Source organism: Haemaphysalis longicornis, unplaced genomic scaffold (assembly GCF_048455015.1).
Source record: "Haemaphysalis longicornis isolate Haplotype H1 unplaced genomic scaffold, Haemaphysalis longicornis Haplotype H1 scaffold_13, whole genome shotgun sequence".
NCBI lineage: Eukaryota > Metazoa > Arthropoda > Arachnida > Ixodida > Ixodidae > Haemaphysalis > Haemaphysalis longicornis.
The window spans coordinates 12526993-12550127 of NW_027526233.1; the positions used below are offsets into that span (position 1 = coordinate 12526993).

Genomic DNA, 23135 nt, shown 5'->3' on the forward strand with positions numbered 1-23135 from the left:
CATATGCTTGTCAACAGTGACAACTTTGAAGGCATGGTGTTATCTATAACGTCAATGAGGGAGTAGATGGATGCATATCCAGAATTCATTAGTATTGACGCCACCTATAAGCTCCTTGACCTCCGAACACCAGTGTACGTAATCCACAACGAGGATTCGAACGGAGCAACAGATGTAGTCTGTGTTGCAATTCTCGTAACAGAGGATGAGGCAAGCCTGAAATGGCTCCTGGAAAAGTTCAAGCAGCTTAATCCAATGTGGATAAAAACAAAGTGCCTAATGGCAGACAAGGACCTCTTGGAGAGAGATGTACTGTAGAAGTGCTTCCCTCAAGCAATGTTTTGATCTGCGTTTTTCACACGCTCAAGACATTCAGACGTGAAATAACGTGCACAAAAATGGAGATCACATCCTTGCAACATGACCATGCACTTCAACTACTTCAGAAAATGGTGCATGCAAGGTCAGACCAAGAATTTCTGAAAATTGAAGAGGAATTTGAGGTTACAGCACCAGCTGCTGTGCTAAGCTACTACGACAAGAACTGGCGCAACATTAGGGACGAATGGCATAAAGGGCCTCTGTTTTTTGTTGGAAACTTTAACAACACAACAAACAACCGCCTGGAAAGCCTGAATATCCACACAACAATCTCCGGCATTCGCAGCAAGCGCTCCTCCCCAGCCTGCGCACTCCAGCAAGAGGTCGCCTGCCTGCTGCACGAGAGCTTTGCAGGCGCGGTCAAACTTTTCACAGACGGTTCTGTGCTGCCTGGCCCCCCAGGATCCGCCGCCGCCGCCTGCGCGGTCCCAGAGCTGGACCTAACGGTGCAGCGCCGACTGAACTTCGCCTCTAGCTCAACAACAGCCGAGCTGGTAGGCCTGCGCCTGGCGGCGGACGCCCTGGCGGGACGCCCCGACATCAAACAAGCCGTGCTGCTTTGTGACAGCCGGGCGGCACTACAGCGCCTGCAGAAGCCCAGCAAACATGCGCCGCTCGTGCAGTGACTTGCAAAAAAGCTGCGCGACTTACAGCAAGGAGACAGGCGAATTTCCCTTCATTGGGTGCCGGCTCATGTGGGGCTCGAGGGAAACGAGTGTGCGGACTCGCTGGCCAAGGCGGCCCACTCAGCGGACACACCACTCTTTGAGGGGGCCGCCAGGGGCGACGAGGCGAGACACTGGATCGCCAAGCACGCCCAACAGCAGCACCAGACCCCGAGCCACGCCGATGGGGGGAAACGAGGGCGCATTCCAAGCCGTACCTTCTGCCGCGCCGACTGCAGTCTCCTCCTCCGGCTCCGCACGCGCTGCGCCTCTTCCACAGCTTGCCGCTTCTTCTTTGGTCAGGCCGACTCCCCCGACTGCGGCGAGCTGGGCAACATGGAGCACGCCCTACTGCGCTGCAGCCAGTACAGCAAAGAGCGAGCGAAGATGCTAAGACGCTACGCGGCACTGGGAATTGCGTGCAGCACGCGGGAGGAGCTCCTCTTTCCCTCGGCTGCCCGCGCACAGGGCGCGGCACTCACCGCGCTGCTGCACTTCCTACACGCAACCGACCTTGCCTTGCTGCTCTGAATGGGCCGCCGGCCCTCGCCCACAACGCTTCCCTCCTCTCTTACGCACTGCTCCTTCATTCATTCCTCCCCTCCTCTCCCCTCCCCCTCTCCTCGTCGCCGATCCCCTCAACCCGGAAGCATCCCAGCGAGCGGCTCACCCCGCCGCCGGCGCGCAAAGAGAACTGCTCCTGGCGTGTCGGCGGCACCCCTCCGCGCCCATTCAGGAAACTTTCAGTGGCGTGTCGCGAGTGTGTGCGCGAGTGTTTGTGGCTGCAAGCATGTGTCACAACCACACCCTGTGCCACCATCCCGCCACGGATACGTGTCTGTGAGCCCTAGCCTGCTACTGCACCTCCGTCCCGCCTAACCTCAACCTGTGTCCCCATCCGGCAACGCCTATGAACCAGCGGTGTGTGTGTGTGTGTGTGACTGCGTGCCTCAGCCAGCAACCCCACCCTGCCTCGGTCATAAACTGGATCGCAAAAAAACTCCCCCAAAACAGAACACCTGTGCACCCAGTCACCTGTGCAAACGACAAAACTCTTTGCCCCTCGGCCCACGGGTCCACCCACCTGTAAACTAACGTAACCAGTATAACCAATGTGTACTCCCATTTATTCCCTCGTAACCTTTACCATATAATCCTCCTGATTCTATCTAGTAGGCTCATGTACTCCCAGTTATCCTTATACCTGCATCATTATCTCACTGTCTATCCCCATGTATCCGCGCTTGTCTAATTCTTGTTGCCATCTGGTTTTTTTTTCTTTGTAATATTTACCTGTTCAACTCTCATCTACTTTGTTTAGCTCAACCCTTATATATATTGTTCAGCTGTTTAACATTTATCCACTACCTTTTATCACCTTAACTTTTTCGTTATTGTTATTAGAATTTAGCTCTACTTAGCATCTGGTGTACTCCTTTTTTTTCCCGTTTCCTTTTTTTCTCATTATCTTTTTTTTTATCCAACACCGGACTGTTGTTCCTATTCCGGTCCTGTTTTGCGGCTCAGCTGCTTAACCTCTTTTGTTATTATTTTTTGATGTACTGTTTTTTTTTTCTTTTTTTTTCCTTATTTAATTTTTTTTATTATTATTTTTTTTTCGCCTCCCACCTCTCCCCGCGACAGCCCCAACCTTGTGATCCACTCCTGCATAACCCGCTAACCAATGTATAATGCATACCTAGCACAACCGCCAACCAGCGTGTAACCCCTTCTCCAGTAGTTACAGTTCAGACCTAGCGACTGTTGCGGCGGCGGCGGCGGCACAGGCGTAGTTACCCCCTCGGCTACCATCTGGTCTTGCGCTCGCGCCACTCGAGGCCCTCACAAACCGTCTGCTCACCTTCACAGTGACCTAATCTCGTGACCCACTTACCGGGGTTCTGATCTCTTCCTGGCGCACCCCTGGGTTCGTGGTGTTGTTCCCTGGGCGGGTTGCTGTGTGCCGCGCGTTTCCCCTGTCTGCAGGGACGGGTGCGAGCTACAAAAAAGTCGCGTGCCGAATTATTATTCTCCCTCTCTTCCTCCATCCCTCCTTCTCTACTTTTTTTACTGTCCCCCCTCTCGCTTCCGTTCGGCCAGTTGAGGTGTCGGCGAAACGCCAGACAGTTACCGGCCTCTATCTCCCCTTCCCCCACCCCCAACAACCACTTCCTCCTCCTCCTCCGAAGCTGAAGAGTGTTGTGTCTTTGTACTGTTCATTGAACAGTTTGTTCCAGCATTATTCTGCATTCTAACGTCACTGCAACAAGAAAGAGACCACCTGGAAGCAGACTCTGTCTACAAGCGACGAGCCACCCTGGAAGTTGGAAAGCACCTTCAGCAGTACCAGAGGAGCCTGACCAGTTACGCCTTTTCATTTGTAAAGAAGCAGGAGGAACTATCCAGCTCCATCACTGGTGGAGAGGACAGCCAAGGCCAGTGGAAATGCCATGCAAGCTCTGGTGAAACAATCACAACGGAATCCAGCTGTACGTGCTCTTTCAGAATGTCCATGATGCTTCCATGCAGACATATTCTAGCCTTTAGGAGGTCAAAGGGCCTGTGCCTCTACGAACAAGGACTCTACAGTGAGCGGTGGAGCAGAAAATACTACCACTGCAAGCAACGGCTGTTCACACATGATGAGTCTGATGCAGGTGCTGCAGAAGTGTCTGTCACGCCGGTCACTAAAAAAGCAAGGCCACCTACACAACAACAGAAATACAAAGCTGTATTTCCATTGTGCAAATATTGCGCGGTGTTGGTATCTGAAGAGACCAAGGACAGGTATCTCAACCGTGTGGATACATTGAAGAAGTTGATAAGTGATTGGGAAGGTGAGCGTGCAGATAGCGCTGAGAAATACTGTCACGAGCGGTGCAGCACTGATGAAATGAGTCCGTTGCCACCAGATTTTCATCTCTCTTCTGGTAGTGATTGTCAGGCGCGTCTTGTTTAGAACAGAGTGTTTATCTCGCGTCCGGTAGCAAGCCGCCATGGCTAGCTACAACGTGCGGCCCCGGCCGTATACGTTCTACGCACGGCTCCCTCGAGGAGTCACAAACGTGGAGCTAGTGAAGGTGCTCGCTCAGCGCTTCAGCAAGAATGAGCTCAGTGGCGTCCAGGATTTTTCGGACAGCCGGTTCGAGGTGGTGTTTAAGACGAAGCAGGCGGTCGAGCGGTTTTTAACTGATCCCGTCGTGGTAGTTCGTGAGGAGAAGTTCAGGTTTGAGTATCGAGGTCGAAGGTGGTGCACGTCTTCCAGTATCCACTGGAAGAGCCAGACAAGGAACTGAGGAAAATCCTGAGCGAGTACGGCCAGGTGCACGGGATGCAGCGCGAGACCATCCCGGGTTTCGCCGACTTCGTCTCGGGGACTCGGCGCATCCGAATGGACATGGTCAGGCCTGTCCCAAAACCTCATCCAGGTTCTCGACAGGTACGTGAACGTCTTGCGCGTGTCAGGCACCTCTTGCTTAGGACAGGGTGTTTAGCTCATGTCTGGTAGCGAGCCGTCATGGCTAGCTACAACGTGCGGCTGCGGCCGTATACTCTCTACGCGCGGCTCCCTCGAGGAGTCACAAACGTGGAGCTAGTGAAGGTGCTCATTCAGCGCTTCAGCAAGAATGAGCTCAGTGGCGTCCAGGATTTTTCGGGCAGCCGGTTCGAGGTGGTGTTTGAGACGAAGCAGGCGGTCGAGCGGTTTTTAACTGATCCCATCGTGGAAGTTCGTGAGGAGAAGTTCAGGTTTGAGTATCGAGGTCGAAGGTGGTGTGCGTCTTCCGGTATCCACTGGAAGAGCCAGACGAGGAACTGAGGAAAATCCTGAGCGAGAACGGCCAGGAACACGAGACGCAGCGCGAGACCATCCCGGGTTTCGCTGACTTCGTCTCGGGGACTCGGCGAATCCGAATGGACATGGTCATGCCTGTACCAAACCTCATCAAGGTTCTCGACAGGTACGTGGCCCGCTTTGAGTACGACAAGGTCGTGCATCAATGCGTCCGCTGCGGTGGCACTGGCCACTATGCAGCCTTATGGACCACCCCCAAGTGCTCAAGGTGCGACCAGTATGCGCACGAAACGTGCAAGGCACCATGCGCGCTGTGCCAGGGCGATCACGCGCGATCGCAGTGTCGTGTGAAGTCCTTCGCGGCCGTGGTTGCAGGGAGGAAACCCGCCAGCGCCGACGCGACCGAGAACGAGAACCAGGAAGGCACAGGGCACGCCACCAGCGATCCTGTCGCCGCGAGCGGCGAGGCAAACAGCAGTGCAGACGGCGCGGAGAAAGAGGAGGCTAGAAGCGTAGAGGGCGCTAGTATCGAGGCGCAAAAGAGCGAAGAAAACGCCGCGCCAGCCACCGATGCTCTCGAACAGACGACGCGGCCCGAGCAGGTGCCCGCGAAGACTCACGCGGTCGCCGCGCCGGAGGTAGCGCCATCTCTCGCCACCCCGGATCCCCCTGCGGTAAAATGCAAACCGGTGGTGCCACGCGCCAGCACCGCAAAATAAAAAAAGAAGAGGCGCAGACCAAAGTGAAAGCTCTTTGAAGAGAAAGCGCAGGGCTCAAGGAAGGGGTTGCGCAAGGCCTCCGGTAGAGTCCAAGACTGAGAGCCCAGTCCGCCGCAAGCGCGTAGCGAGCTCGGGCGCAGAGCAAAACGAAAACGAGGACGCGGAATTTAGTAGCTTTAGCAGCTCAGACGAGGAAAGTGAAATTGAGGCTGAAGAGAAAGCTAAGTAAACAAACACGCGTGCATCTCCTGCTGAACCATGTTTTTAAACCGTCAGTCCGCATTTTTCCTCACCGCAGTTTTTTGGGGACTATTTGACTGTAAACAGGCTCCCCCAAACACACTGAACATGGGCTATTCCCTCACAATAGCAACCTTTAATTGCCGCGGACTAACGAGGCCTACTAAGCAGGCCGAACAAATTGAGTTAGCCCGCTCAAAGATTATTGACGTGTTGGTTCTGCAGGAGACCTACCTCCACCAAGCTAAAGCCCCTCCATCGTGGTCAGGGCCGCTTTTTGAAGTAGCGCCATCCTGTGAAGAATGCCGCCGCCCTGTTCTGCTTCCGCATCCACCTACTTCCACTTCCGCAACTGCGCATTCCGGTTCCGCGGGATTCGGAATATCTGCTTCCTTCCGACAAGAACTCACACATACATGGCGGCCCTCGTGCTTACTGGCGCTGTTACATCGCTTTGTAACGCCCAAGTAGGCTGTTTTTTACCCAAGGTGAGAAACAAACAGTTGTCGCGGTTCCTCCGTGACTGAGCCCGACCCGTGGGAGTCCTTCGCTTGATGACTTCGGTGCGTCGCGAAGAATGCCGTCGTTCTGCTGCGCCCCCGGCTGCTTGACACGGTCAAACAGGGGGAAGTCTCTTTTCTCGTTACCTTTTGCGAAGCACGACACCAAGAGACTGGACGTCTGGTTGCAACGTATTGGACGCGCAAGTTTCCAGCCTAAGAAGCATTCCAAGCTCTGCGAGGTACGTGCGTGCGTGAAAAGCCTCACCTCGTTGGGTATTTACGTTACCAGGGTGTGTATATCAACTGGCGTAAGAGCAAAACCAATATCTGTGAACTTGGGGGGATAAAGTGTGCAGTAGTTATATTTCAGCTGGCTGCCAGCGTCATCCTTCAATGCACATTATTACATCAGTATTGCTGTGTAAGTGTCGCTGATGAGTACATTCGTACTGCACACACAATACCGGCTTTCATTACTTTCAGGTACTTTAGCGGTTACTTAAACTGCGAAAACGAAGCTGTGATGTCGCGTTTGTTCAGTAAAACATTCGAAAATCTTCTCTGATCTATGATGCACAACTCAGTAGAAGTAAATTTCTCTTTAAAAAAGTGGCCGTGAATGCCAATAGAGGGGATTCGCTACAAGCGCATCATTTTGTGATTTGCAGCTATTGTATTTCAACTACACCTTCATCAATCGTGTAGCACAAATTTTCGTAACAGGAATGACAAGGAAACAAGTTCTGAATTTAGTCATAACTCACCTAAATGCGTTTACTCACTGGGCGGAACTATATACATTGCAATCTGTTCCTGATCAAAATAACTCTCAGTAAGCCCCCGTGCCTTAGCTGCTGTGCTACAAAGGACGCCATTTATTGTTGCCGGTTTATTTTTTCAAAGTACAGAACACAAGCTAGCTGAACATGTTTGAGAACTAATAATTGTCTTTACCTGCATAGGACCACTTTGCGGACGACCAGTTCGAGCCTGCAGTGCTTAAAAAATATGGTGTGAAGAAGCTGAAATGCATGGCTGTGCCTTCACTGTTTCGCCTCGTACCGCAGAAACCAGGTAGGCACAAACGACACATTGCAATGCCGCAGTCTCAAAATGAACCATTTTAATATTCTTTCATGGCATGCAGTTCAGCCAATTTTATTTCACTGCTGTGTAAGTACAGTAAACGACCATGGATGCTTGTCCAGACAACCCGGAAAAGAAAACGAACAAGGCACATTGAAAAAGATTTCCACTGACAGTTGGAAAAAATTTCTGCTATACAATATTTTTGCGGATTGTCATTCCTATGAATTGTAGTAATCATGCTGAAGTTTAGTGCACACAAACTAGCCTAACAGGTTAAATGTCTGGTTGTTCATCATATTTTGCTACACTGAGCAATTTACTCCATGCACTAAACTTCCAGGAGGACCGTCAAGCCACTTGTTTTCACAGGTGGCTGTGCCGTCGCCTCACTCCGAACAGTTGGTCCCTCGACAGCCACTTAGTCCATTGACCACATTTACGCAAGATACATAGGTCTGCCTTGGAGAGGTTCAAGTAAACTAGAATGCATCATGAAATGTCTCGTGGATTGGTTAGAATAACAGTGACAAATACCGGCAAATGATTTCCTTACGCTAACCTTAAGTTTCACAACTTCATTCGCCTCAATATGCTAGCTTTAAGTCTACTCTATACTGGTCTCATGCACTGCCATAAGCACCAGCCACTTTTACCACTGCACTCAGTTTCTGTGAAATTCTTCATTTACCGTGCTTAAGGTGTGATACGTGTGCGACTTGTGTGCTTCCGTAAAGTCGGCAGGTCATTCACTGAGCTTTTTGCATTCACATTTTTCCCAGACTCCGGCTGTGCCGCTCTTGGCAGGTTGCCGCTAACGCCCCGGCAGGCATTGCCGGCCATGTCCAGCCCAGGGCCAGATCGCAGAGGTCCTGCCAGTGCAACTGACGCAGCTGGTACGTGCACACAGCACATGGTGTCATACCACTGCAAGTGCCTTTGTTCCTGTAATGTGCTATTGACTTTTCATGCGTGCAGACTTTTCAGTGTTCACCGTTGTGAGCTCACCTGCTGACTGGTCACTGCTAATAACGCCGACAAGGTTGTCCCCTACACCCCGTCAGCAACGTGGTACCGTATAAACTGGATTATAGGTCGACCCTTACCTTGAGTGGGAAAAGTTGACAAAAAAAATAATTCGCCACAGAAGCGCACTCACAATGTCTATATTTATTTTCAACGCCCGTCCGTCACTGCCACTCACTATGCCTGCCGAAGTCACTCGTCCGAGCTCTCAGAGTCGTCCGAGGATGACTGCTTCGCACTGTCATCTTCCATGCCATCAGGCGCGTTGCTGATGGAGCACTTCCTGAACGCTCGTGTAACCATGTCGTCGGGCAGCGACTGCCCAGAGAAGGACACCCAGCTTGACACGGTCGCAACCGGCCCGTATAAGTCTTTTTGTTGTCGCCGGCTATCCACTCATTGTACAGTTCGCGGAGCCGGTCCACGCATGGCCTCCGGAGCGATTGTGAGTGAAGCTCCCGGATAAAGTTCCCGGACGAAGTCCGCCACTTTGTTCTCCAACTCGGGGTGCACCGCTTGACGTCCACAGAACGATCGGTTTCGGGGGTTGCACGCGCACAGCTTAGCTTTCTGGCTCCGCCAGTACCGCACACTTTTCTCTGAAACGCCCTGGCGTTACGCCGCCATATTCTTATTCTGCTCGGTGACTCAATCGCCGTCAGCTTAAACGCTGTGGTAAACTGGCGTCGACTGCCACCACTTACCTCGGAACAGAGACGTACAGAAATGTACGCACGCACGCGTAATAGACGAGTAAAAGACGAAAAACTAGAGAAAAGCGAAATCAAATAAAGGCCTGATAGAGCGAGAGAGCAGTCCGACACGAATGGCGATGGCGATTGGCGATGGATTATGCTTGCACATTGTTGCCAGACAACGATTTACATTCTGCCAATGACCGCTATATAAGACGGGGGGTGACTTTTGTGCGGATTCTTTTGGAAAAAAACTCGACCTATATTCCGGTTTATACAGTAGGCACAAATTTGTACAACTGCAACATAGTGTGCAGCTCATGTGCTGCATAACATTGGCAGGTCATTCATTGGGCTTTTTGCATTCACATTTTTCCCAGACTCGGGCTGTGCGAGTGCAGCTGTGGACAGGTCGCTGGTAACGCCCCGGCAAGCATTGCCAGCTGCGTCCAGCACAGGGCCAGATCGCAGAGGTCCTGCCAGTGCAACTGACTTGCTTAGGCTGCCGCAATCAGCCACCGTTCCTTTACACAGCCTAAGTGGTAACATTCTTGGAATAGTAAATGACACGTGGTTGAAGGGCATGCATGTTTTCACTATAAAAGCATTCTGATTAGAGTTAGACGGGCAACAGTACTGCATCGCATTGTTTATTTTCAGGACCAAACAGTGACGATTCCTTTCAAACGGAAATCTCCGAGCTGAAAAGAAAGCTTGCATCGGCACAGCGAAAAGTCAGCACCCTCATGGTGGAAAATGAAAATCTTCGAACCGGTACGCAGTGCAATTTCCTCAAATTCATTACGAGATCTATGCTTTCATATAAAGGGCTGTTTCCAGATTTTTTGCATTACCCATGCAGGCGTTGCTGGTTACCTGAACCCCGACAAGGCCACTTGCCTGCAGAAGAACACCATGCGGGGTTCAACATAGAGCGACGAGACAGTCATGAAGGCTTTGAAACAAACTCTCCTGCAGATCCAAAGGCTACAGCGTAGCTAGGGAATTAAGAATGCCTCTGCCATCAGAAAGGACGCTGCAGCAGAAAAAAGAGAATTTCAAGTTTTCCCCTGGACTCCTAACAGAAGTTATGGACCTTTTTAAGATCAAGGTTTGTATCTACAGTCTTGTTTTCTAACAATCCATGATGCTGTAGGTAATTTGTCTATTTTTTTCTGTTCAGGTAGCTTTCTGAACAGGAGCGTCATGCAGTGCTGATGCTGGACGAGATGCAGATAGCAAAGGGCTTGGATCTTGATCCTTCAACGGGGACACTTCTTGGGCGACCGACTGTTACATTGTGCAACAACTTGCCGGAATCTTGCCATGCAATGCATGCACCCGTTTTCATGCTGGGAGGCATTTCGACCCGGTGGAAGCAGGCGGTGGCCTATGAATTGACTGGCCATTCGTTTCATGCCGAAACCATTAAAATAAGATTAATGCCATAATGTGTGCGTGTGAAGAAATTGAAATTAAGGTACAAGGCATCGTAACCGACATGCGCTCTTGTAATCAAGGGCTGTGAGGTTCTTATGGCATTAAGATTAACAGGAAGAGCCGACAGTGTCATGTACCGCACCCTACTGACTCCAGCAGGCGTATCTACTTTTTCGCTGATGTGCCACATCTTTGGAAGAATCTGAGAGGGCAGTTGACACTAGGGGACAAAATAGAGTTGCCGGACGATATTGTCGAGAAATACACACTCCCCGATAGAGTGGTTTCTCTTGAGCATGTTGAAGAGCTGCTTGAACTTGACGAAGGTAAGGAATTTCAACTTGCTCCCAAGTTAAAAAACTCCTGCCTAAATTCCTCGCTTTATGACAAGATGAAAGTTAGCCCTGCATACTCGCTGCTAAGCCATGACACGGCAGCTGCATTGCACTACAATGTGCAAAAAGGGGAACTAGACGAAGAGGCAACTGCGTGGTTTATAGACAAAATAAACACCTGGTTCACGTACCTATTTAAGAAATTTGTTTGTTTAGAATTGAGGCGGGATTCCTGGAGACACGATACTTGGCTGATTGGCATGCAGAATCTCATACGCATCGTCAAGATTTTTAAGGAGGCCTCTGCGGTTCCATTGGATGATGTTTTCTGTTCCCATTATGTAAATTTAAGAATAACTGGAGCGTGTGTGTTCATGTGTCGTCTTTCGGGGCTGTTACTCTGGGATTAGGCTTTTTAGGCCTTTCTGTAGGCTTGGAAGTCGGTGGCCGCTCCTTGCGCTGCGTTGCAGGCAGGAACGGCCAGACATCCATGTCGTCATCAGATGTCCGAAGGGTGCCTGACGGACCGGGCCCCCCGGACTTGGCCCCCTTTCGGGAGCCCTTCGTTTGAGCGTCCACCACCGAGGGCGTCCGGGGCACCAGAGGTGGCACGGGCGGTGCGGTGGCGGTGGGAGCCGGTGCGGGGCCCGCGATGTCCATCCCCTCGGCACCCTCCAACGCACTGGAGGACGGGGAGGCAGAGGCGGGAGCGGCCCCGGTCCCGACAGAAGTGATCTGCACCACAACCGCTGCTGCCTCAGCAAGGGGCGTGGTGCCGGGTTGGGCTGCGTGAGGCAACCCAGCGGGGGGCGGGGGCGGGACCAGGTCAGACTCGCTGAACTGGGTCTCTGTGGACACCAGACGCCGCTCCGCCCCTCGGCGAGCCGCGTCAGCGTACCTCCCCAGGGGGAAAGAGGCAAACCTCTTCCGCTCCTCTGGGAAGGTGATGTTTTCTGTCACTTTTAGATTGATTATTTTCTTTTCCATTTGGAATTTCTCGCACTTCCTGGAGTAGGCCGCATGTGGGCCCCTGCAGTTTGTACATGTGAGGTTTTCAGAATCACAGTTGTCGGTGGGGTGATCCTGCGCGGCGCATTTCGCACAGGTTGTTTTGCCGCGGCAAGAGGTTGTGCTGTGCCCGAACCGCTGGCAGTCGAAGCAGTGGCGCGGGTTCGGAATATAAGGACGAATGGAGCATCGAATGAAGCCTGCGTTGATATGTTCAGGAAGTGAGGAACGGTTAAAGGTCAGGATGATATGTTTCGTGGGGATTATCTTATCATCCCTGTGCATCATGATACGGCGCACGGCTGTGACACCCTGATCCTCTAAACCTTCAAGAAGGTCTGCATCTGTCTCGGTAAGGAGATCTGTATCAGAAATCACACCCTGGGAGCTATTGAGGCTCCGATGGGGTGTGACCCTGATGTCCAGATCGTGGATGCGGGTTTGTGCAAGAAGAATGCGGGCTTGTGGTTCGGCATTGAGTTCTACTAAGATTTCTCTGGTCCTGAGCTTTTTAGCTTGATACTTTCCACCTGTTGTATTTTGCAGGAATTTCGAAACCAGGAATACAGACAGGGAAGTGATAGGCCTTGCTGAGTCAGTTGACTCGATCACAAGAAAACGAGAGTAGTCATTCACATTTGTTGAAAAGACAGTCATTGAAAGAGGTGGGAATGAAACTTCAGTGCGGCCCCTTTTCGGAGGCCGATCACGTTTGGGTTGGGGTTTAGAGAATACCATATAGCATAGTATAGAAGCAGGGGACGGGGGTACTTCCTTCACTCGGGTTACCCTGATACCGAGAGAGGTCCCGAAGCTTTCTGCCTTGTAACACATTGCAATGCCGTAACAGATGCAATGCCGTTTCTGCCTTGTAACAGATGCTGCCCATCCGCCGGAGCTTGACCTGGGCTCCGACGGCCACCGTTAATGGTTTCTGCCCTTCACCTTAAAACTCGTAGCCACGGTAGATTACAGCAAGAGTATGGGGGCTCGGGGTCCGAGGTATCACCAGTACCGTCACCAAGATTGCTCAAGGTGCCCCGTGCGGGGGTGTCTTTTAGTTCAGCAAGACTTGCCGCTTGGTCCCTACAAAGCTTTAAAATGTCTTCCAGGGTCTTAAGTCTGTCGCTAAGGCCACTTAGGTTGGCCTGAATTGCCTTTTGGCCATCACACAACCCTTGTACAAGTACTTTTGTATTGGGTCCAGGGTTCGTCTCAACGTCACCCCACAACAGCAAACACAGTGATGCAAAAGCAGAAAACACCACCCGTGGGCATGCCAACACTACGAGGAGGCGATTGTCGCTACTAACCTGTTGAAACAGAAGGAAGTTGTTTGAGCACATCACCCATGCATTGCCGCCATGCCCAGTGGATGTTGCTGACGAGGGTGCTTGCTTTATACGGTCTTGCCACGGTGTTGTTCCACCTTAGTTCCTGATGTCGAGGTTGTCGATGATAAACGGATGAAGTTCCGTTCCAATTTGCAGAATCAACCACAGCAGCCGGGTTGCCCAGGCGCATGCTCCATGCGTTCTCATGGAAGGAAGCGCAGATGAGAATCACCTGTTGAAACAGAAGGAAGTTGTTTGAGCACATCGCCCATGCGTTGCCGCCATACCCTCATCAAAAAGGATTAATTAAGAACATTGAGCGGGTACAAAGAAGGGCGGCTAGATTTATTCTTTCAAAATATTCTCGTAATGATTCTGTAACACAGATGCTGCAAGAACTAAATTTACAACACCTCCTAGACCGCCGTCACATAGCAAGACTTAAATTCTTGTTTTTGCTCTCCTAAAATACGTTTAACTTTGATGCAGAGCAGTACCTAATTCCCCGTCAAGTGCGGAGCCTACGAAGTGACCACCCCAGAAAATATCTAATTCCTCAATGTCGTGTGAACACATATGCATACTCTTTTTTCCCTAGAACAATAAAAGAGTGGAATGTATTACCAGATGCTATACGGGATTCACCAACTGCAGAACATTTTGAAAACAATGTTACAAAATATTTTCAAGCGAATCTTCGTGAACGGTGATTGCTTTTTTTTTTGGGTATGTGTGCCTGTGTTCTATTGTAAATTTCAATGTATTTGCTGTAACTTGTCTCATGCACGTTGTAGGATGCAGTATTGTGAAGTGTATTTTGTGATGTATGTGATGTAGCATGTAAGTTGTAGAATGTAGTATAATGATGTATTCTTTTTGTATCGGCTATGCATTTCTTATTTACGCTTGACATGGCGGTTGTTATGGCAGTTTTTTACCCCACCCCTGTAACGGCCCTATCGGCCAACAGTACCTGGAAATAAAAAAATGTTGCGGGTGCCAGGAAAAGCAGCAGGAAGGGCGCATTGTACAAACACCATGGTTTCCGTCTTGATTCAGCTCCCTGCTCATTGCCAGCGACCGGCAACACAGGGGGGCCATTTCTCTCTCTCTTCTTTTTTGCGTTCCCGGCTAATGCGAAGTTCTGAAGGCAACGACATTCAGAAGACCAAGTTTACTAGAACAGCAGCAGAAGGCAGAACGTCATTTTACTCACTGTTCTGAATATCTCGGATTCCTGAATTTTTCAGTTCAAGCAACCAGCTCTCAGTTGAGAACTCCACAGGAACCCCTTCCATAGCTCTGCAAGCGCATGCAAGATCCTCTTAAAACAAGTGAAAATAGTGCCAGTGCAGTGATACCTGGGCAAGGTAGATACCGGAGGCTTACCACATACAAAAGAACGGATGCGATTGTGCCAGTGACATGTCAACGGGCCTTCATAACAATGAGAGGAAGTATTCCCCGCGAGATCGACATGTAGGTAGCAGCAGCATCGCGCTGCTACTGTGGATGCTCCGCTGAGGGGCATAGGAGAATGCACACTGCGGGCGTGCTTCGAGCCTTTTTCACGCCGTAGGTGCGCACGAAAGGCGCAGACAAGAGTGGTATGCTGTATTCGGTTCTTCAACGTTGATGATGATGGTTAGTGTTTAATGGCGCAAGGCCAACGAGGGCAAGGAGCGCCAGAGAAGAGGTTATTTAATGGAGAAGTGATTACCACACAAGGGTAGGCATATAAACGTGTAAACCGAACACAGTAAGATCAATTAAAGAAAATGGTGATGGCTGGTGTATAGGGCCAGATTTGATTAAGCGTGATAAGAAATGAGGTTTAAAAAATTGACGTCTGACAAATACTCAAACACACGTTTCACGGAAACCATGGCATCGTCACCTAGAAACAACGATGGATGTAGGGGAATATGTCGTCTGTAGAGTTCTCTGAAGTGTTTGTGTCGTGTTGTGTGAAGTGCCTTGCATGTGATTAGTATGTGCACTACGGATAGCGGCTCTCCGAACCTGCTGCACTGGGGTCTAGAAGATCCCGTCAGCAGATATGAGTGCGTCGCATGGGTGTGCCCTATCCGCAGCCTACCCAAGGCGACTTCCGTGTGTCTGTTGTGTGAGTCAGCTGTGTACCGTCCCAAGTTTGGCTTTATTACATGTAGTTTGTTGTCTGTCTGTTCGTCCCAGTGTGTTAGCCATGTTCTGCACAGGTGTTGTCTTATGTGAGGCTTGAGGTCTGTGTAGGGTACTGTAATGTCTACAGTGTTCCTGAGTGCAGCAGCAGCAGCCCTCTTGTTTGCCAACTCGTTCCCAGCGATCCCTGCGTGTCCTGGGACACAGCAGAGGACCAGCTCATGCTTTTGTGCATACACGGACATGATAGTGTTGAATACAAGATTAACTATGTGGTTTTTGGGGGGCTTGTGCGATGACAGTGCACGAACACTCAAAGAATCTGTATAGATGATGGAATTGGGAATTTGAGTTTCAAGAATGTGTCATACAATCAGTAAAATTCCATACGCTTCTACTGAAAAAATTGTTGTGTGCACGCTCATGGTTCTGGCTGCATTGAAATTTGGACCATGAGCAGCGCACGACACCATAGTGGAGGTTTTAGAAGCGTCACTATAAAATTCTGCACATGCATCTTTAAACTGCAAAGACAGAAAGTGCTGCAGTATTGCAGCTCGTGGTACCCGATTTTTGTCAAGTGTAATAAAAGAAAGGTCGCACGACACAGGGCGAACTTGCCAAGGCGGTAAACTGTTTGAAAAGCATGACCTGTACACATCTAAAAACGAAGCACTGAGATCCGAGGCTCTCTCTTTCACTCTAAGTGAAAAGGGCAGAGGAACGGATGGGCGATTCACAAAGAGCAGAGATGTTGATGTATCGTTAAAGACAGGATGAAAAGGATGATTATTCAGCGATGAAATTTTAAAAGCATAAAGCAAGTCCATGTACGTTGGTTGGTTCTCAAGGCTCCACTTATTACACTCGACATAAAGACTCAGCAGGGCTAGTGCGAAAAGTACCCGACGCAAGACGAAGGCCCAAGTGTAGCACTGGGTCAAGAATTCGCAAGGCTGTCTTAAGTCGCCGCCCCATACACCACACTGCCATAGACCAAACGAGACCCAACCAAAGCAGTATACAAGCGAAGCAAGAGTTCTTTGTCAGAACCATAGGATTGGTGAGAGAGAACCTTAAGTATATTCATTGTTTTCAGACATTTATTTTTAAGTTCCTTGATGTGGGGAATGAATGTGAGTTTGTGGTGAAACACCACACCTAAGAACTTGTGCTCCTTGTTCACAGGAAGCGACACGCCATTAAAATGAATGTCTGGGTCCGGATGGACCCCACGCTTCCTGGAGAACACAACGCAGGAACTTTTTACAGGATTCAATTTAAAACCATTCTTGTCTGCCCAGCCGGCAAGTTTCTTGACACCAAGCTGGACTTGACGTTCGCAGATTGACATATTATATGATTTATAGGATATCTGGACGTCATCTACATACATAGAATAGGAGATTGTAGGTGGCAATGCCTTCCCAAGGGAGTTCATCTTAACTATGAATAGAGTGCAGCTTAACACACCACCTTGTGGCACGCCTTTTTCTTGCACATGAACCCTTGAGAGTGCCCCACCGACTCTCACTCGAAACGTTCTTTCTGACAAGTACCTGACAAGAATGTTTAACATGTTACCCGAGACACCGAATGACTTGAGGTCACTGAGGATCCCGTACCGCCAAGCGGTGATGTAGGCATTCTCGAGGTCGAAAAACACAGTTACACAATACTGTTTATGAACGAAGGCATCCTTTATATACGATTCAAGAGCCACCAGTTGATCGTTCGTCAATCGCCCCACCCTGAAACCTGCCTGGCTGCTCACGAGAAGACCGTTCTACTCAAGGAAGTACACGAGCCTGCGATTTATCATCTTCTCGAGAAGCTTGCACAGGCAGCTCGTCAGGGCTATTGGACGGTAGCTTGAGGGGGACAACGGGTCCTTTCCCTCCTTCAAGAAAGCCACTACAATGGCTTCCCTCCAAGAGCTTGGAATGTGCCCCGAAAGCCAAATCTTGTTATATAGGTGGAGGAGTGTTAGAAGAGTGTCTGAGTGTAGGTGCTGTATCATTTTATATGTGATGTTGTCTGGGCCTGGAGCTGAGGGTTTACAAGTGCTCAGAGCGGCCCTCAGCTCATGAAGTGAAAACTCCGAGTTATAAGAGGAGGTTGACATATAATTATCAAGTAAAGACTTCTTTTCGGCCAATTCTTTGTGTTTCATGAACGTGCTAGTGTAGTGTGCTGAACTGGACACGTGTTGGAAGTGTGCGAGTGTTAGCCTGGTCTTCCAGTGCGTCCCCTGTTGTACTGACCAGGGGCACGCTGTGTGTCTGTTGTCCTTTGAGTTTGTGTATACGTGTCCATACCTTGCGTGTGTCTGTGTATGAGTTTAAAGATGTTATGAAGGAACGCCAACTATCTCTTTTTGCCTCACAGCGCACACGTTTTCCTAACGCCTTGGCCCGTTTGAACAAGAGGAGGTTTGCCGACGTGGGGTACCGACGGAGCATAACCCACGCCTTGTTCTGGGCCTCTCGCGCCCGCCTACAGTCCTCATTCCACCACGGCCTCCGCTGGTTGCGCGGGGCACCAGAGGCGTGGGGAATGAACTTTTCGGCGGCATCGAGGATGTGCGCCGTGAGGAGTTGGGTAGCTTCTTCAACGTGTAGGTGTCCTATGGATGTGTGGTGTAGTTTCGATGTCTCTGTAAATGTGTTCCAGTTAGCTCGTGCCTCATTAAACCTATTATGGGAAGATGAACTGCTTGGGCCTTTACCTATATATGTCAGTGAAGTGGGGAAGTGGTCACTGCCATATGGGTCAGTGCCCACACCCCACTCAAGACATAGAAAGAGAATTGCCAAACCAATAGCCAAGTCAAGATTTGAGTATGTGTTGTGTCCTATGTTATGGTATGTAGGCTGTTTCTTGTTCAAAAGGCATGCTTCAGAGGATGTTAAAAACTTCTCTATCAGGCGACCTCGGGCATCCGTGCGAGAAGAGCCCCAAAGAGAATTGTGTGCAATAAGTCGCCTGTTAGGATGTATGGTTCGGGCAGCTGGTCGACCAGCGCCTCAAAGTCAGAGCTAAGAAGTGCAAAATCAGGAGAGATGTAGATGGAGCATACCGTTATCAACCTATTAAATATTATTGTGCGGACGGCTACAGCCTCAAGGACGGTGTTCAAGGTGACAGGGTGGCATGCTAAGGATTTGCGGGCGATTATGGCCACACCACCAGAAGAGTGTGTGCAGCCAACCCTGTCCTTTCTGTATACCAGGTAACTATTCAAGAAATTTGTGCTTGGAATTCAGATGTGTTTCCTGGACACACATTAAACTTGGCTGATTGGTATGCAGAATCTCATGCACGTCATCAAGATTATTCAGAAGGCCTCTGCAGTTCCATTGAACTATGTTTTCTCTTCCGATTATTTATTGTTAGAGCTACTGGAGTGTGTATGTTTAGGTGTTGTCTTTCGGGGCTGTGACTCTTGGATTGGGCTTCTTGGGCCTTTCTGTAGGCTTTGGACGTCGGTGGCCGCTCCTTGCGCTGCGTTGCAGGCAGGAACGGCACGACGTCCATCTCGTCGTCCAATGTCCTGGGTGTGCCCGTCAAACCGGGCCCCCCGGACTTGGCCCCCTTTTGGGCGCCCTTCGTTTGAGCTGCCAACACCGCAGGGGTCGGGGGCACCAGAAGTGGCACGGAGGTGCGGTGGCGGTGGGAGCCGGTGCGGGGCCCGTGGTGTCCATCCCTTCAGCACCCTTCAAAGTACTGGAGGGCGGGGAGGGAGGGACGGGAGCAGCACCGGTCCCGACAGAGGAGGTTGCCACCACAACCGCTGCTGGCTCAGCGAGCGGTGCGGAGGCGGGTTGGGCTGCCAGAGGCAACCCAGGGGGGGGCGGGGGTGGGACCAAGTCCGACTCGCAATACTGAGTCCCTGCCGAAACCATACGCCGCTCCGCCCCCCGGAGAGCTGCGTCGGCGTACCTCCACAGAGGGAAACAGGCGAACCTCTTCCGCGCCTCTGGGTAGGTGATGTTCTCTGTCACTTTTATGTTGATTACTTTCTTTTCCAGTTGAAATTTCTCGCACTTCCTGGAGTAAGCCGCGTGTGGGCCTCCGCAGTTAGCACAAGTGAAGGTAGCAGAGTTGCAATTATCAGCAGGGTGGTCCTGTGCAGCACATTTGGCACAGGTTGTTTTGCCGCGGCATGAGTTTGTGCCATGCCCGAACCGCTGGCACTTAAAGCAGCGGCGCGGGTTTGGAATGTAGGGACGAACTGCACATCGGATAAAGCCTGCATTGATGTGTTCAGGAAGTTTGGATCAATTGATTGTCAAGATTATGTGCTTGGTTGGTATTCCCTTATCGTCTCTGCGGATATTGATGCGGCGCACGGCCGTGACGCCCTCATCCTTCAATCCCTCAAGGAGGTCTGCATCTGTTTCATTCAGCAGATCTGGCAGATTCAGCCCGGCGCTCGTTTTCTGTGTGTTCGTGTTGACGGACATGCGTAAGTGCCTCTTGCAAGGTGAGCTTCGGACTTCGGCACAGTTTATCCGAGAGGTTACGGACGAGCAAACCGACAACGAAGCGGTCGCGGACGAGCCTTTCCTCGACTTCCGGTGACGCGTAGTTGCAGCGCTTTACCATCGAGCAGAGAGCCGTGTAGAAGGCATCGGCAGTTTCGCCCAGTTCTTGAGCACGGCGGTGAAAGCGGGTCGTCTCGTACAGCTCGTTGGGCGGATGAATGAAATGGTCGGTAAACGCTTTTTTGACGGCGGCAACGTCTTTGAGCTCGCAGTCACCCAGCGGCGTGGTTGCGAGTACGACGCGGGCTTGCGGACCCATACAGTAGAGCATAGAACGCACCTGAACCTCCGGCGGTGCTGTGTAGTGGCCCGCGGCGAAAGTGTAATCCTCATATTGGAGCAGCCACGTAGTCCAAGAGCCGAGGTTGTCGAAGTCGAAAGGCCGTGGTGGGCGTAGCTGAGCCAGCTGCGGCGCAGCGGCGGCGGCGATGGCAGGGGTAGTCATGGCGGGGGCGGCGGCAGTTGTCTCATGACGGGCGTACGGGGTTGAACTGGTTGAACCGTTGAACTACAGACGAGCGTTGAACCGAAGAACTAAAGCCACTTCTGACACCATGTTGAGGGTGGCTGAGCGGGTACGCCGAGGGACTGTCCCGGCAGAGCACGCAACCCTGAGAGACACACACACATACGATGCACCAGCAGGAACATAACCCGCCTCGGCGGGGAGCTTGCTTTATTAGAGCACCTAGAGTCCACTGATGATGATGGTCGCCGTGGCGCCATCTAGTCGCGACCCGACACACTACAGAACCCACCAGTAACTACCATAGTTACCCGATTCTAATGAGCACTTTTTTTTCTGGAAAAATAGGCCAAAAAATCGCATGCGCATTCGAACCGGATACGAAACCGAAACTGCCGAAACAGCGTAAATTTCGTCCCACCCATCGCCATCTCAAGATGGCGCGAAAGCTTATAGCTTTCCTCCATGACGTTTAGCAATGATTTTTCGGACGCACGAAGCCAAGGTGTTTCTATCGGCGTTCACACAAATAACAGCAATTTGCAGCAGTGACAACGACGGTGCGCGGCTTCCACGAGTGGCTTACGAGCGGCTCTCACGCGTTCAAAACGGGCGGGCGGCTGAAGCATGCACCTCTGGAGAAGCTCGCGGGATGGCCGTGTGAGGCATGAGCCAGGATCTCATCGACCATGGTTGAACATGCACTGCGAACGTACTTGACGGCACCGAGAAAGAGATGTAGTCAGTGGAAAGCGACAAGGAGCTTTCGGAGAGCGACGAGCTGTAAGATGAGTGAGATTACTTCGGGAAATAAATCGCCCGTTTTTCTCGCATTTGTTTTTCTGGGTCACAAAGTTCCGTGCAGGTTACAATCGGAGGTGCAAGTTTTTTTGTTTTTTTTGCCAGGAAAATGGGGTTGCGTTAGAATCGGGTAAGTACGGTATGAACAGCAAGTATTGCCTAAAGCCTATTAAAATGCCAGTCAATTTCCTCAACTTGAAGATGCAGAAAGCCCACAAACCTTGCGAGATTGACTGCAGTGACGCACAGCTTTCACTCACTCTTGCCCACAGCGGTTGTGGCAGGACAGTAGTAGGGAGCCCATGCCAGGCACTGTTAAAAAAAACAAACACCACAGATTATACTACATGATATCTTGTGAATGAAAAATAAAAAAGCATCTCAAACGAGCAGAAAACCGGGGAAGCATTTCGAATGCTTGAGCGGGGTCACAAGCTGTTAGAAAATTGTAAAAAGAATTTTTTCGTTAAGGGGGACACTGCTCTTGAGGACATTTTTGTTATTTTTTAACATATGTGCTTGAAATGTACACGTTGAGTGTATTTCAACATCCTGAGCACAAATATGCAGTCAGTTTTCATCTATTGGGTGTAAGTTTAGAGTTGTGCAACATGCTATGTCACTTCGTTTCGGGCAATTTTTTCATTATGTACCTATAAAATATTCAAATACATTTATCCCTTTGTGCTCTAAAAGGACCAGGGAGTGAAACTATACCACTGCAGTAATTTTAGCATGGTTTCTGCAAACGCTGTAAAATTCGTAAATGTCAGGTCATCAATTTACAATGTTTTTGTAAAACTAACTGCAAAAAATCTTGTGCCAGCAAAACGAAATTCGGTAATTTTGTGGTTTTATTGCACTGTTCAGTTCATGAGCTTTCGAATGCAGCAAAAATGATGCAAATCGAACCAGTATATCCCAAGATATTGTACCCGACAGCTCACCATGTGGAAAAAAATTGGTTCTGAGAAAGCAGGGCACAAAGTTTGCAAACATAGGCAAAAAATGGTCATTTAGGCGACTTGAAAGAGTGACAGCTTTGTGAATACTTACAGGGGTGAGACAGCCCAAACAGATTTGGGAGCAGTTTTCGGAGCAGCAAAATTTCGATTTTGGAGCAGAAGAATCTTGATTTGGAGCAGTTAGGGACATTTAATACATCGTCTTGTGAGCTTAAAAAATCATTATTTCAGCAATTTGCAGGGTCAAGTGCACATTTCAATCAGTTTTGAATACACAGAACACTGAAACAGCCTTACCTGAAAGAGTTTTTAAGAGTATCACAAAGTACTAACTGCACTACCTTTTTCCTAAATGGTGATATTGTGTTGCGGCTGCACGCAACACTAACAACAAAACTGCCATTAACATTAGAAAGTTTTAGCAGTCCGTCTGTTCTGTTGGTTACTTTGTTACCGGGTTGCCGGGTCCAGTCTGCGCCTGCGCGCGCGGAAGGGCGAGGAGGCGCGGACAAGGCGAAGGAAAGCCCGCGGAAGTAATCCCCCTACCGCTACGAATGCCCAAATGCCCAGTCGAGTCCCGGTCAGCACGGTAACTATGTACACGACGGAACAGACGGACTGCTAAAACTCTTATCAAATTTAAGGGCTCCGTAATTGTGGCGTTTTTTTTTGCCGTTTTAATGCTAAAATTATAATTTCTTGTAATCCCAAGCTGCGTTGTACGAACGAGTGTAGTTGCGGCAACAGTTGAGCAACTTCGAGCTAACGGTCGCATAGCCCAACCAGCCTCAGTCCCCGGGGCGCAGGTTCACCCTATGGTCATTTGAGTAGCGTTACTGTTTAGCCACCTAGATTTTGGCATTCAATTTCACTTTGCATACATCAAGTGTTATGTTCTATGGCAACCGTGTAGTCCTGCAGCTGTTGGACGCTGCCTAAACAGGCCGCGGCGCCGCAGCACAGCCCGCAACTTTCGTGTCGACCGTTCC

General features: G+C 50.2%; 1 protein-coding gene across 1 annotated transcript in view; it reads right to left on the bottom strand.

Moving 5' to 3' along the window:
• Nucleotides 1-3383: 3383 nt before the first annotated feature.
• Nucleotides 3384-23135, bottom strand: part of LOC144164247 (uncharacterized) — a 30372-nt gene continuing 10620 nt past the window's right edge. The window contains exons 3-4 of the mRNA XM_077694761.1: nucleotides 21402-21493; nucleotides 3384-13457 (exon numbers count right to left, since the gene is read on the bottom strand). Coding sequence (XP_077550887.1) covers nucleotides 11256-12725 — 1470 coding nt within the window. The 5' untranslated portion in view covers nucleotides 12726-13457; nucleotides 21402-21493 and the 3' untranslated portion in view covers nucleotides 3384-11255. The remainder of the gene's footprint in view (nucleotides 13458-21401; nucleotides 21494-23135) is intronic.